The 12,913-nt window shown below is 43.7% G+C and overlaps 1 protein-coding gene across 1 annotated transcript; it reads right to left on the bottom strand.

Moving 5' to 3' along the window:
* Positions 1-2,293: 2,293 nt before the first annotated feature.
* Positions 2,294-12,012, bottom strand: xkr5l (XK related 5-like). Its single transcript, XM_044037675.1, has 3 exons — positions 11,427-12,012; positions 7,969-8,168; positions 2,294-4,831 (listed from the first exon to the last, which is right to left on the bottom strand). The coding sequence occupies exons 1-3, from the start codon at positions 11,972-11,974 to the stop codon at positions 3,876-3,878; spliced, it is 1,704 nt and encodes a 567-aa protein (XP_043893610.1). The 5' UTR covers positions 11,975-12,012; the 3' UTR covers positions 2,294-3,875.
* Between the last annotated feature and the right edge of the window lie 901 nt (positions 12,013-12,913).

Here is a 12,913-nt window from a genome sequence, read left to right as displayed (position 1 = left end):
CGGCACCCGAGTGTAAGCACCGCCCCCTATGTGTGCTGATTGGCTTTGATAGTGATTATGCAAATCACACGCCCTTTGACTCGTATATACTCATATGCGATTGGATAAGAGATAATTTATGCAACACATATTACAGGCGCTTGTATATGATTGGCTGGATGGAATTAAAATCACTCATTTCAACATAAGTGACACGTTTTAATTTCAGTTTTATTTCCAAATAACAAAAAAATGCCCGATTTTGAAAAATATCGGATTATTTTTCTTTCCAAATTAAAATCAGTGTCTACAAGGTGAGCACTATTACATAAAATGCTTTAACATTCTTATGAAGGGTTTTAAACATCTAAACAAGTGAATATAGTGAGGAAAACAATAAAAACAGATATATGTAATGTGAAAAAATCATATTTGTTTTTCCTTTTAGAGACTGGGTAGAGATTGCACTGTTTGTGCTGCTGCTTTATTATTGATTATAATAATCAACTTGATCAATAGATGCTGTTCATAAACTATCATCAATTATTAAAACAGCTCATATAAAGCAAAGGTTCAGTGTGTAACATTTTGGAGAGTTTGGGGCCACCATTATAAGTATGTTTGTATGAGTGTATAATCACTTTAAAATAGGAATCGTTTGGGTTTTGTAGCCTTAGACTAAGACTTTTATATGTACATTATGCAAATGCATTTTTTATGGAGGCCATCACTTTGCATTGCCATGTTTCTTGGTCCTGAAAGTCTATTTTGTTTGGTTGTAATATAAAAACACAATTAGACCAATTCATCAAACAACATCCACCTCTCAGGTGTCCAACAGTTCTCACATAGAGTGATTTCCTTTGGAGGAAGTGGTAGCAGCAGCAGCTACTGTTTAGCATTTGTGAGGAAACCAGTGTGAAACTGTGATCCTGTGATGAAAGACGAGCTCCGGCACACAGCTGTTGTGGCTGCTCTCTCATTTCACAGGTGCAAAAGGGAGTTAATGGGAGCGTTTGCACACAATTCTCTTTTCGGTCTCACACCCCATTGACTTGTAAACACGGAGCTTGAGGGAGTCTGATGAGGCAGCATTCAGAGTGTAAAAGCTTTTCCATCTCCTGAGAGGCAGCGAGAGACAGAGAGAGAGAGACAGATATAAACCCTGGTTCTGCTTTCCTTCACAGGATTACAAGAACAAAACATCGATCAGTATCTATGCCATCCTTTTTGGGCTGGGCAGTAATTCAACATCTAACAGTTTATATTGTGATATAATTGTCCTCCTAGAATGCATCTTTGTTTGTTGTTTTCTGCCTAGTAAAAATCCCATCTATCTATTGATTGGTCTGTCTGTTTGTCCTCGTGCCCGTCTATCTATCTATCTATCTATCTATCTATCTATCTATCTATCTATCTATCTATCTATCTATCTATCTATCTATCTATCTATCTATCCTCTGTGTTAAAAAGAGACCGGGACATCAGACATTCAGGTAAACACATTGGTCTTTATTGTAGCAACAACAACATAATGAAATTGTCTTCTCATGAACGTTTTCTTGCTCTGAACAGCAACAGTCTGGCGTGACCAGTTTAAGGCTTTTTGAGTCTAGCTTTGTGTTTGTTGTGTTTGAGGTACAGCCCCCCCCACCCCCGACCGAGTGGCGCCACGACCAGCTCATTTGATGCTGAGACACCATGGACTGGAAAACAGTTAGCACCATAACTGGCCCTAAACACTGGCTTTGTTCCCGTTTCAGGTGTGGTTCAGGTGCGGTGCAGGTGCACTGTGAGCTGACCGAGTCTCTTACAAAAAAGATGAGTCGACAGTGTTTAGAACAAGACTGTCATGTTCTCTGTGACACAACTTCAAATGAAACCCCACCCCCTCCACCCCACACATACACACACACACACAGACACATGCTGGTGTGTGAGCTCACACACATACACAGAGACACTCACACACACACACACACACAGATCAGGAGCTTTTCCTCTTGTGACTGTTCTATATAAAAAATGACCCTGATAAAATAAAGCACAGTAAAAATTTTATATTGTTTTATGGCTCCATAAATTCCCTAACACTTTCTGGAAAGCATCCTGGAGAAAACGTAATCATTTAGGTCTAAATATGAGTACAGACAATGTCAAATTGATAACCTATACCAAATTATGAATCCAATTAGAGCTGAAAGACTTGGTTTATTTAACAATTAGCTTAATTTCCATACTTTTTTACTCAAACCTGGTTTATTAATTTGTCATTGTTTTTATTTTATTATATGTTTTAATTATGTGACTTTGCTATTTGTGTTTTTATGGGATGCTGCCTATCTTGACCAGGTCTCCCTTTGGAAAAGAGGTTTTTAATCTCAATGGGATCCACCCGGTTAAATAAAGGTAAATAAATATATAAATAAATAAAAAATGTAGTCAGTGTTCAAAAAAAGTTAAAAAACAAACCCCAAAATCTGCAAATATTTGGATGTTGTGTTCATGTGTCTGCTCTAACTGTTATTAAAAATGTCCAGTTTGCCCTAAAGACATTTTACAAAGAATCAGTGAATGATGAAGCAGTTATTTTTTTAAAACGTGGTCAAACTTTGCCTCTATTTTTTTTTTTCTGAAAAGTCATACCAAACCAAATGTTTTCTTCCTAGGGAAGTTTTGAGGAAAATATAAGGAGATAGCAAACCTATAAAATAAAGTGTTCACAATAAAAGTACCACATGCCTGTTCCATTGATAATATCAAAACTATTCTGATAGGAGTCTGTAGCTATTTCTATCATTTCATTTTCTTTTTTTTTTAATCACAACTATATGGATACAGCACAACCACAGACGCCGCGCTCCCCGTCTACGAAACTTCCACGTCAGCGTACAGATGTATTAACGCGGAAAATGAATGTGTGCAGAAGGAAAACACTGCTGTTTTAACACGTCCTGCGAATTAAACGGAAATCATAAAGTAGCTGTTGTTTTTTTATAGTGATGGCGTGTCCCCAAAAAACAACAGATTGCTTGTAAACACACAAATCTCTTTTTTTTTGTTCTATCATACTTCAAAGAAAAAACAAACAAACATATATATATATATGTGTGTGTAGTACCACAAGAATGTCATAAATACCACTAAGCATGAAAATGCTTTAAGTCTTGTCATAAATAATCACATTTTCAACTGTTTATCTTCTTTCTTCTTTTTTTTTACATTCAACTAAAATGTTGCCTTTGATCTGCTCTCTGGTTTGAAGCAGCATTTGGAGAGTTTCCTTCAACATGAGTGAGTATCTATGGGAAAATAAGGATTGTGATGATCAGTGCCCGTGTATCGTCTGCAGATTGTGTTGGAAATGACACATTTTTATAAAATGTCTCCCGCCTACATCTTGTGCAGTGATGTTTCACGTCTAGCTGCCATAAGTAGTCATGCATGTTGAAGGCTTGCCTCTGTTGTTGCTGATGGCCTTCAGAGGATGTTCTGAGCTGAAGCACCTTCCCCGAGGAGGACTTTTCTCCTCTGATTGATCGTCACACAGCTCAGTTTTTTTGGCGCCTGCCCGTCGTCGTGCTTCTCTCTGAGTTCACCAGCAGGGCGGCGAGCTTTGCCGCTGACCTCTTCCTGTACCACATCCTGACCTGAGAAATGATACAGAAACTAAAATACGCACCGTCGTTAGACAACATCGCACAATTTTTGCCTGTTTAAAAAATAAGGACAACACACTCTGTCGCGTTTGTCTCCGCCTCCTGACAGCACAGCGTGCGAAGAAGGAGACGCGGAGCTGAAACGCACCACTCCGTGAGAGAGTCATCCGCCTGCCGTTTTATTTAAGGCAGGGTGTCCATGTTGGCAGCAAGCTGAGTCCCAGCGCCTTCAGCGGATCACACAGTGGTCTCAAACTCCATCACTTCTTTGGGTGTGCCCAGACAGCGGTACTGGATCCTTGGTGTGACTGGGGCAGCACTTTCGAGCACCAGGATGGTTTTACGCAACCGACGATCGATGAAGTGAGCGTCCCAAGCTGGGTACTTCTTCCTGGGAAGGTCTATTCGGATGACAGGCCCCTCTGTCCTGGGTGTGAGGTGTTGCGCGGGCACCTGAGCTCCGCGAGGTGGTCGCACCTGAAAGACATCGCCATCTACCCCAGGCCCCTGCTCTCGCTCTGACCCTTTAGTTCTCTGCAGGGTCCTAGGGGGGCTGCTGACCAGGTCAGGGGGGAGGCTGGTGGCCGGGGAGGCCAGCGACTCCACAGGCACCTCCTTCTCCACGACGTAGCCCCAGCCTGAGACTGGCCCATCAGGGTGCAGCAGACAGTAATACACAAACATGAAGAAGGTGCCCAGAGCATAGCTGCTGGCCACCACACACACCAAAATGACGGCATAGAAGTCTGAGGTAAGAGTGCCGCGGAAAAGGTACCAGGCAGTGGTTAGTGCCACGTTCTCTGCAAACACTGTCAGACTGTAGATGAGCATCCGGCAGCGAGTGTGTCCCTCCCTCACGCTGAACCAGCAGAAAACATACACAATGCCCACCATCATATTGTAGATGATCTCCTCCCACTTGGACATGCAGAAGTCTGTTTCCCCTTGAATGATCCAAAATGTCATGATGCACCAGTGGGCCACGATGAAGATGCCAAAGTAAAGCTGGAACACGGAGGCAAACAGGGCAAAGGCCAGAGCGCGGGCCCCGATGGTGAACAGGTGCCACAGAATCTGAACGATGACGGCCTTGTAGGTCATGGGCAGCTTATCGTCTCTGGAGTCCCTCAAGACTTTCTGGTAGGAGGAGATCATCCAGGAGAGAGATATGAGTGAAGCAGAAGCTGAAAGTCCTGAGGAGACAGTGAAGGGAGAGAGAGAGAAGTTACAGAGGGTGGAAATGGCACTAGGATCTTTAGGTTCACCTGTTCAACTACTTGATGATGCAAATATCTAACAAGCTATCACGTGGCAGCAACTCAATGCATTGTAGGCTTGGTGTTTCTCAGTATGCACACAGGAAGTCATTTATTTTGTGTCAAGATAGATGGAGGCAACAGCAGCACTGTAAACAAAAAAAAAACCTGGCTTGTTCAATTTGATAAAACACCTCTAACTCCGCCCGCCCCTGTGCTTCCAGTGTATACACCCGGAATGTCCAAAGTCCGGCCTGCGAGCCAATCATGGCCCTCAGTCATATATTGTACGGCCCCCAGCTCCGGTTTTATAACATATTATTAATGGCGCAGGAGGGGCTTGGACAGAAAATTGGCCTCAGTCACATGTCACCCACTTTAGGTCAGCTGATAAAGTTGCGCTTTGAACCCAGAGTTTTAAACCCACCTCTGACGGACAGATTCATGCACTCATCTCATATTATGTTATTAAGTTGTTTGACACCAGATGTGAATTTCTTCATCATTTTTTCACCCCTGGGTGGTTTAGATTTGGTTACAATTGTGACACAATGTGTTTGTTTCTAACTCTTACTGTTAAAAAAGGGATGAATGGACCTTTGACCCCCAGAAATCTTCACATTAACAAATCTGGCCCTCGTTAAAAAAAGGTTTGGACACCCTCAGTCTGGTCTGAAACTGGTACTGAACAATCCAGCTTGCCACAGTGAAGTTTGAAATGCTACACCCTGATCTGACTTGTGTTTCCAACACGGGGTGTGAGGGCTGGATATGTAAATGGCGTTGCTATTTGCACAGAGCCTGCGTTACCTATGTAAATAGCCTGACGTCATACCAGCACGACACTGTGAAGCTCACCAGTAAATTCCATCAAGAGAGAACAAAACACAGTAAACAAAGAGCACGTAACTGATTTATCACAAGAGGAAGACAAGCTTTGTAGGCTGCACATCAAAAACAGCCATTGTTTGCTACTGTCAGTAAATCAACAGTGTGTCTAGATCCACCCAGGAGGAGCCGGACCACAGTGCAAACACACAGATGCCAAAAAACTGGGATGGTATGGATTGGTTATTTTAGTACCATTTTCATGTCTGACAGTGGTAACCCAAATAACTGCATGACGCTTGGTTGAAACAGGGCTCTAGAATTACTTGACAGAGCCCATTTGGAGACGAATCTGCAGCATTCAAAAGTGATGCTACATCGTTTCTGTTCACAAAGACAGAATAACAACAAAAATCAGCAAAAGATATGCACTGCAGCTTTAAGTGACTTTGAACGTGGTAGCCGGGTTGTTGTTGGTGCTAGATGAGCAGGGTTTTTCAGAAGCCGCTGATCTACTGGGATTTTTTAATGCACAGCCATCCCTAGGGTTTAAAGAGAATGGTCCAAATGGTGCAGAGGAAATATCCAGTGAGCAACAGCTCTCTGAGAGAAAAAGCCTTGTTGATGAATGAATTAACAGGCACCACCCCTACAAGTGGTAAATAACCAGTTAAATAACCACTTGATATGTCATCGTCTTTCCTCGTGCAATACAATACGCAATATGAGTGTAACTTGATTATCAGGTGAGATGAACAGTGATGGAACCTCTGGAGTCAAGGATGAGTTAAGTTGAAAGATTTTATAGAAGACAGCTCAGATCCGAGGAGAACAGAGACAATGCCTGACATCTGAACAGTGAGGCGTCATTGCAGAACATTTTTCTCTCACAGCCAGGGCAAATGTCGACAGAACAAATTAAAATAAACAGCTCTAAAGTCAACAATCCCTGCCAGTGTCAGTCTCCAGGCGTCGCTACTTGATGTCTCCTCGCTGCGACGCTGCTCAAATGAATGAGGGAAACTTGAGTTACCTGGACAAAGAAGAGCGAGTTTACAGCGGCACGATGGTGGAGAAAGCTACGTTAAGAGATGCTCCATCCATCCATTGTTCCATTGTTCTCAATGTTGGGAATAAATAGAGAAATCCTGCACTTTTAACCTATCTTCAGTTAGACAGATATCGTGATGTATCGCTATATGCTAATAAGCTGGGCCAGACATTTTCTGCAGCAGGTGATGACAAATTAAAAACGTACACCAAAAGTGCATTAAAAAATAATAATAAAAGAACTAGCAATAAAATGATTTTGGTCGTACCTGTCCTTCTCAAGCATCTGACTTAGATGGATATACTAACACAGCTCATTTTTGTCTTGAATATATTACAGATGTGCATTACATTGCATTGAGAAGCAAACAGGAAATTCCTATTGAGAGGGCGGATTCTGGGTCCACACACACTTTATTTATACAGTTATACAACATGTTTACTATAGAAGACTGTATGCCTGGAGAAGAGCACAGATGCTTCCTGCAGACAGGACGTCAATGCTGTCAAATCTGTTATTGTGTGTTGAGTATTAACGACTGTGAATAAGTTGTGATGAATACCATGAAGATGATGTCACATGAGATAAAATGTATGGCGACGCTCATGGAGGGCAGAGTTGTTCTAAGATTCAGGTGAAACTCTCTCTCTCTCTCTCTCTCTCTCTCTCTCTCTCTCTCTCACTCTCTCAAACCGCAGTGCTTGGAGCTGAAGCATGTTATTTAAAGAAGGCCAGGTAAACGACACTTACCACACCTCAAAGTGTGTAAAAAAGTGCACAGTATTAGCTGTGACTATTTTAAATAAACCTGTTTGTCATCTCAGGTGCATAAAGTGCATGAAATCCAAAAGGTGCACAATATTAGCAATTGTTTGTCTTTGAAATAAGACAAAAATATGTCATATACGACCCACAAACATCTCCTGCCAGAAAACAAAATATCTAACACTGCTATCAAATCTATCAGACTACTGTAGGAATTGATGGTAAGAAGCTTAAGGGACAGTGAAAATTGTTTCTCTAGTTCCATTTCTGGTGAAACCACTGGCTGGGCCACTATGAAGTTTGTTATGGGTCACATGTGGCCCACGGGCCGCCATTTGAATAGCCTATCGTGAGGTATCCTGTGACACCCACCCTGAGCCACCTCAGATGAATGATTGAATAACATCACGGCTCATTTTGGGGCACTCACCCTGAAGCGGCAGCACCTGACCACTCTGGATCATGATGCTGAGCTGCAGCACCAGTTGGGGGGCGCTCTTCAGGAAGGACTCCAGCAGGCGCAGCATGCTGATGTCAGCACTCTCGAACATCATGCGCCAGTAGTAGTGGCGGCGCTCCGGGTCGCCGTGCCAGCGGCTCTGCACGCCCAAATACAAGGCGTGGACGTACCTGTGGATAAGAAGCAGACGTAGGTTCACAAATAATACCCCAACAGAATTTTCGAGATTTAACATTAAGCTTCAAACGTTTTTTGGACATCAAATACAGACTCTGGAAGCTGTAAGTAGTTCTCATCAAAAAGTGAAGGTGGGAGTCTGAGATCTCTCTTCATATAATGTACGTTAGTGAACTGTGGTGTGGAAAAGGCAAAAATATGACGAGACTGTGGAGAAAAGACTTCAGACAGAGGGTTAAACTCACTGTAAATGCCTCGCTGAGCTGCACCTCTGCCTCCATCTCTTCAATAATGACCCCACGTACCATCCTCACACATCATTGTGTAGACACAGTGCAAACACATGACGTGACATCTATTATTTTTCACTCTGCACATATGTAAACAAACGTGTGAATCATTACACTTATCACCACCCCAGTGTTTGCAAAAGACTGGTGGTTGCCACGGAGGACCGAGGCTATAAATGTCTCTGTAATTGCCTCAGGGAGAAGGGTCAGAACAACCCCTGTGTCAACAAGCCCACTGAACCACAGGGGAGTTTGTGTAACCCTCCTTTTATTCTGGTTTGCTCTTCGTCAAGTGTGCCTCGGGATGAACGCACTGAGAAAATAGAGCATATGTGCAGTAATGAGGGTCAAAGGCTCAACCACAAAGGAAGACACACATAGACATGCGCACACACACACACACACACACACACACACACTCCGCCTGTCTGAAACACAACCCCACATCTCGTCTCACGTGGGCTGACATTTAATTCTGGCAGCTGGCCCCAAATTGATCCCAGTTCACCTGTCTACCTGTGTATCAGTGACAGATCAGTCATGAGTTAACAGCCCAGGGTAAAATACACAGCGCTAATCCTCTTAATGTGCGGACACGCAGATCCGAGAGCAGCAGCTAGGCCAACAGCACAACAGCTTTAATGGCATTACCGGTAATTCTGTGCCGCCACAATTTTTTAATGTGCTTCAGGACACTCACACACACAGACACACAGACACACAGACACACACACACACACACACAAACGCACAGGTTCACACAGCTATCCTTTTAAGGACTCTCATTGACTTCCATTCATTTGGACAGCCTTACCAAAGCATTATCCTTAACCAGTCCATGCCTAACCTTAACTCAACCACAGTTCAAATTTTAGCCCTAAACTTAACCAGTTCCTCAGAAATCTGGTTCTTTTTGGGGCCAGGTTTTGAGTACTGGTCCTGACAAGGTCTCTCTCTCTCTCTCCCTCTCTCTGTCTGTCTCTCTCACTCACTCACTCACACATATTTGCATAGCATTCATAGTGAGGACATCCATTGACATTATGCATTCCCATTCCCTTAACCATCACAACCCTAACCTAAATCTAAATCTAATTCTAGTCCTAACCCTAAAACCAAGACTTAACCCTGAAAAAGCAATTTAAGGGGTGTCAGAATGTGAGGACCAGCCAAAACGTCCTCACTTTCCCAAAATGTCCTCACTTCATAGGTATATAAGTGTTTTGGTCCTCACAAAGATACCCATACAAGAACACACCCACACAATTGTTTTTTTCTCTTAGTGAGGACATATCATCGACATAAGTAATTCCCCAGCCCCTTACCCTAACCTTAACCATCACAACTAAGTGCCTTAACCCTAACTCTCACATTCACACAAACCACATTCTTTAATCTCACCCAAATCTAAACCATGTTCTAATCCTAACCCGAAAACCAGACATGAACCCATAAACAGGCGTGAGACATAGTGAGGACCAGTCAAAATGTCTTTACTTCCTCTGTGTATAAGTGTTTTGGTCCTCGCGAAGGCATACGTACAAGTACACACACTTAAAGGGAGAAAGAAAGGGAGGTCTTAGTCTTCCTGGAGGAAATAAGGGATCAATATATATTACCCATGGGGCTGTCTAAAGAGGCAGGAAGAAAGAGACCACAAAGAAAGACACAGACAGAGAGATTATGTAGACCTGCAGCAGCTAAATCAATCAATTCATATCTGATTTCATTATCACACATGATTTGTCTTTCTGTGACCTCCATACATGTCTTTATCAACACACAGACTGCCCTTAAATATGTGTGTGTGTGTGTGTGTTTTTAACCCTCCTCCCACCACAGATCATCTGAAGCCTGCTCTGCTGGCAGCGGCTCAAAGCCTGTCAGAACCCATCAGAGTACAGCACAGCTCCACTCATCACTGAGCCGCTGACCTACAGACCTACAACCATCCATGTGCGAGTAATGGCAGCGTGTGCACACACACACACACGGGCCTGTGTTTTTTAATCTCACTGCATGCCTGCTTATTAAACACGGTGTGGGATTTTAGCTGGGTGAAAATGACGACTGGGAGGTTTGAGGAGAAGAGCAGGAGCCTCCCTCAAGAACGGGAGGTGAGAATGCACACGTCACTTCAAACTGAGAGTCTTTCTCAGACAAACCCTCAAAAAACAATTTATTTTATTTTATACATATATATATATACATACATCTGACGATTTGGTGACGATTTCACTGGGAGATGACTAACCTACAATCATATCAGGGGGGTGAGTAGGTGGGCGGAGTCTAATTCTCTTTTCTAAGGCAGAGCGGAAATGTCAAACAATACAGGGAGAGGAAAAAAAATACATGCTGGCATTTTGGGCACAGTCCTCCCACTGAATGATTGTGTTTCATAAGCGTTTAGCTACAGGGAGTGAGTGACACACACACACACACACACGCACACACACGCACACACACAGCTATCCTAGTGAGGACCCTGCACTGACTTTCATTCATTCGTACAGCGCAAAAAAAGCCAACACCAGTTAGTACTTAAGCCTAACCTTAATCTAACCACAATTCACATTATACCTGACACCTCAACCAATGAAATGAGGACCAGGTTTTTTTTTTGCTATCTTAATGAGGACATCATGCATTACCATAAACCTTAGCCATCACAACCACAACCCCTGAACATAAACCTAACTCTAAACCTAGGGTGTTATAAGCCCTTTTAAGGTGTAACAGATATACATATACACCCATACACACATGGAATTCCATTCATTTGGACAGCCTTACCAAAGCCTACCATAGAAAGACAGAAAGACAGACAGACAGACAGATAGACAGATAGATAGACAGATAGGTCCCCATGAGGACTGGTCCTGAAAGGTCATTAAGGGGTAACATAAACGTATCCACACACACACAAAGGCAGCACACGGTCCGAGTGTAGAGTCTCACCTCCAGACCTGCGCCAGCTGAAAGATATGAATGACGGCCTGGAAGAGCCACATGAAGACTCTGCAGCACCCCCGGGCTCCTCCCGCGGGGCTCGGCGGCCCCGTCAGCGGTAGCACCGCGGCCCCGCAGCCAGCGCCCTGCTCGCCGCTGTCCTTGGTGCTGAAGTCCCTCTCCTCCGCGCCCGACGCCGCCACCACGGCGGCCGCGGCCGTGCCGCTCTCGACGCTCTCCGCGAAGTCGTAGGCGAACCATCGGAAGCTGAGCACTTGCACGACCACGGACGGGACAATGACAAAGACCAGAGTCAGCGCAAAGCACCAGTAGTAGCTCCGAAGGTAGTAGTCCGCGGACAGCCACAGGTCTGAGGCCCCGTCCGAGAAGAAGACCAGGAGGGCGCACAGGGTCCAGCAGCAGTCCGACAGGGAGTAGCGCTGCTTGGGGCGAAGGCGCTTCGGCAGCGGCGGTGACCTTGGGTCCGACCTGGCAGGACACTCTGGTGGGATGTCGTTTCGATGAGAGCCTGGTGCACCGTCAGATTTCGCGGCCATGTTTGTTGTAGGGAAGAGAGTGAGTAAGAGATGGGAAAATGATGGAAGGGGGGAGGAGGGGGGGTGGTCGCGTAGCTTTTCCGTCTGTACGTGTGGGAGAGAGAGAGAGGGGGAGGAAGGGGAAAGAGGAGGAGGCAGGGAGGAGCACCAGAGAGCAGAGACAGACAGGCGCATCAATCAGAAATGATATTTTTAACAGTGATGCTCTGATCTGACGTCTTTTTACAGAAACCACGTTATCTGCATTATCTCAAGTGACTTTAATTGTTTGTTACCTGCTGAATTTTAAGTTAGTTAGTTAGTTAGTTTTTTATTAATTTATTCTCCAAGTTAACTGATGTTACTGTGTAACTGCACAGCAGAGCCACTCAGACCCTTTACATCACACTGACCTGCCTTTGCTGTGTGACTTTTGTTCAATATTTTTGTTGTGAATTTTATAGCTGGTTTTGTATCAGTATTAAGAGTCTATGATCATTTGTTAAAATAACTGTTTGGGGAGTACTATGATATAAAGTTTAAATTTATGCATTTCCCACACACAAAACCTTTATTTTCAGCACAATATTGATTATGTTTAGCTTACGTTTGTGCAATAACTATACATTGTTATTAGGATATTTCCTGATAAGAAAAATTCTGTGTGTCATTTCTCCACTGCTGCTGTGAAGGCAACCATGATTAAAGGGTCACAAGATAAAATGGAAGGGTCAAGGAAGGGATCCAAGTGAATGCTGCCAAGAGTCCACAAGCCACAAAGGATGATTAACACCATCTGTTTTCATCCATCTACCTTCAACAGAAATGTCCTAAAAACAGTGTCCCAGATGCAGACTAAATTAAGGGTGGATTAGGGAAAGTCAGGCAGGCAACTACTAAGGGACACTTAACATTTAGATTAATCAGAAATGAAAGTGAATTGAAGAAAAAAATGGCATT

This window comes from Solea senegalensis, linkage group LG11 (genome assembly GCF_019176455.1).
Source record: "Solea senegalensis isolate Sse05_10M linkage group LG11, IFAPA_SoseM_1, whole genome shotgun sequence".
In the NCBI taxonomy this organism is placed as follows: Eukaryota; Metazoa; Chordata; class Actinopteri; order Pleuronectiformes; family Soleidae; genus Solea; species Solea senegalensis.
Note: the sequence above shows the minus strand (reverse complement) of the source record. Positions and strands in the feature narration are given on the sequence as shown.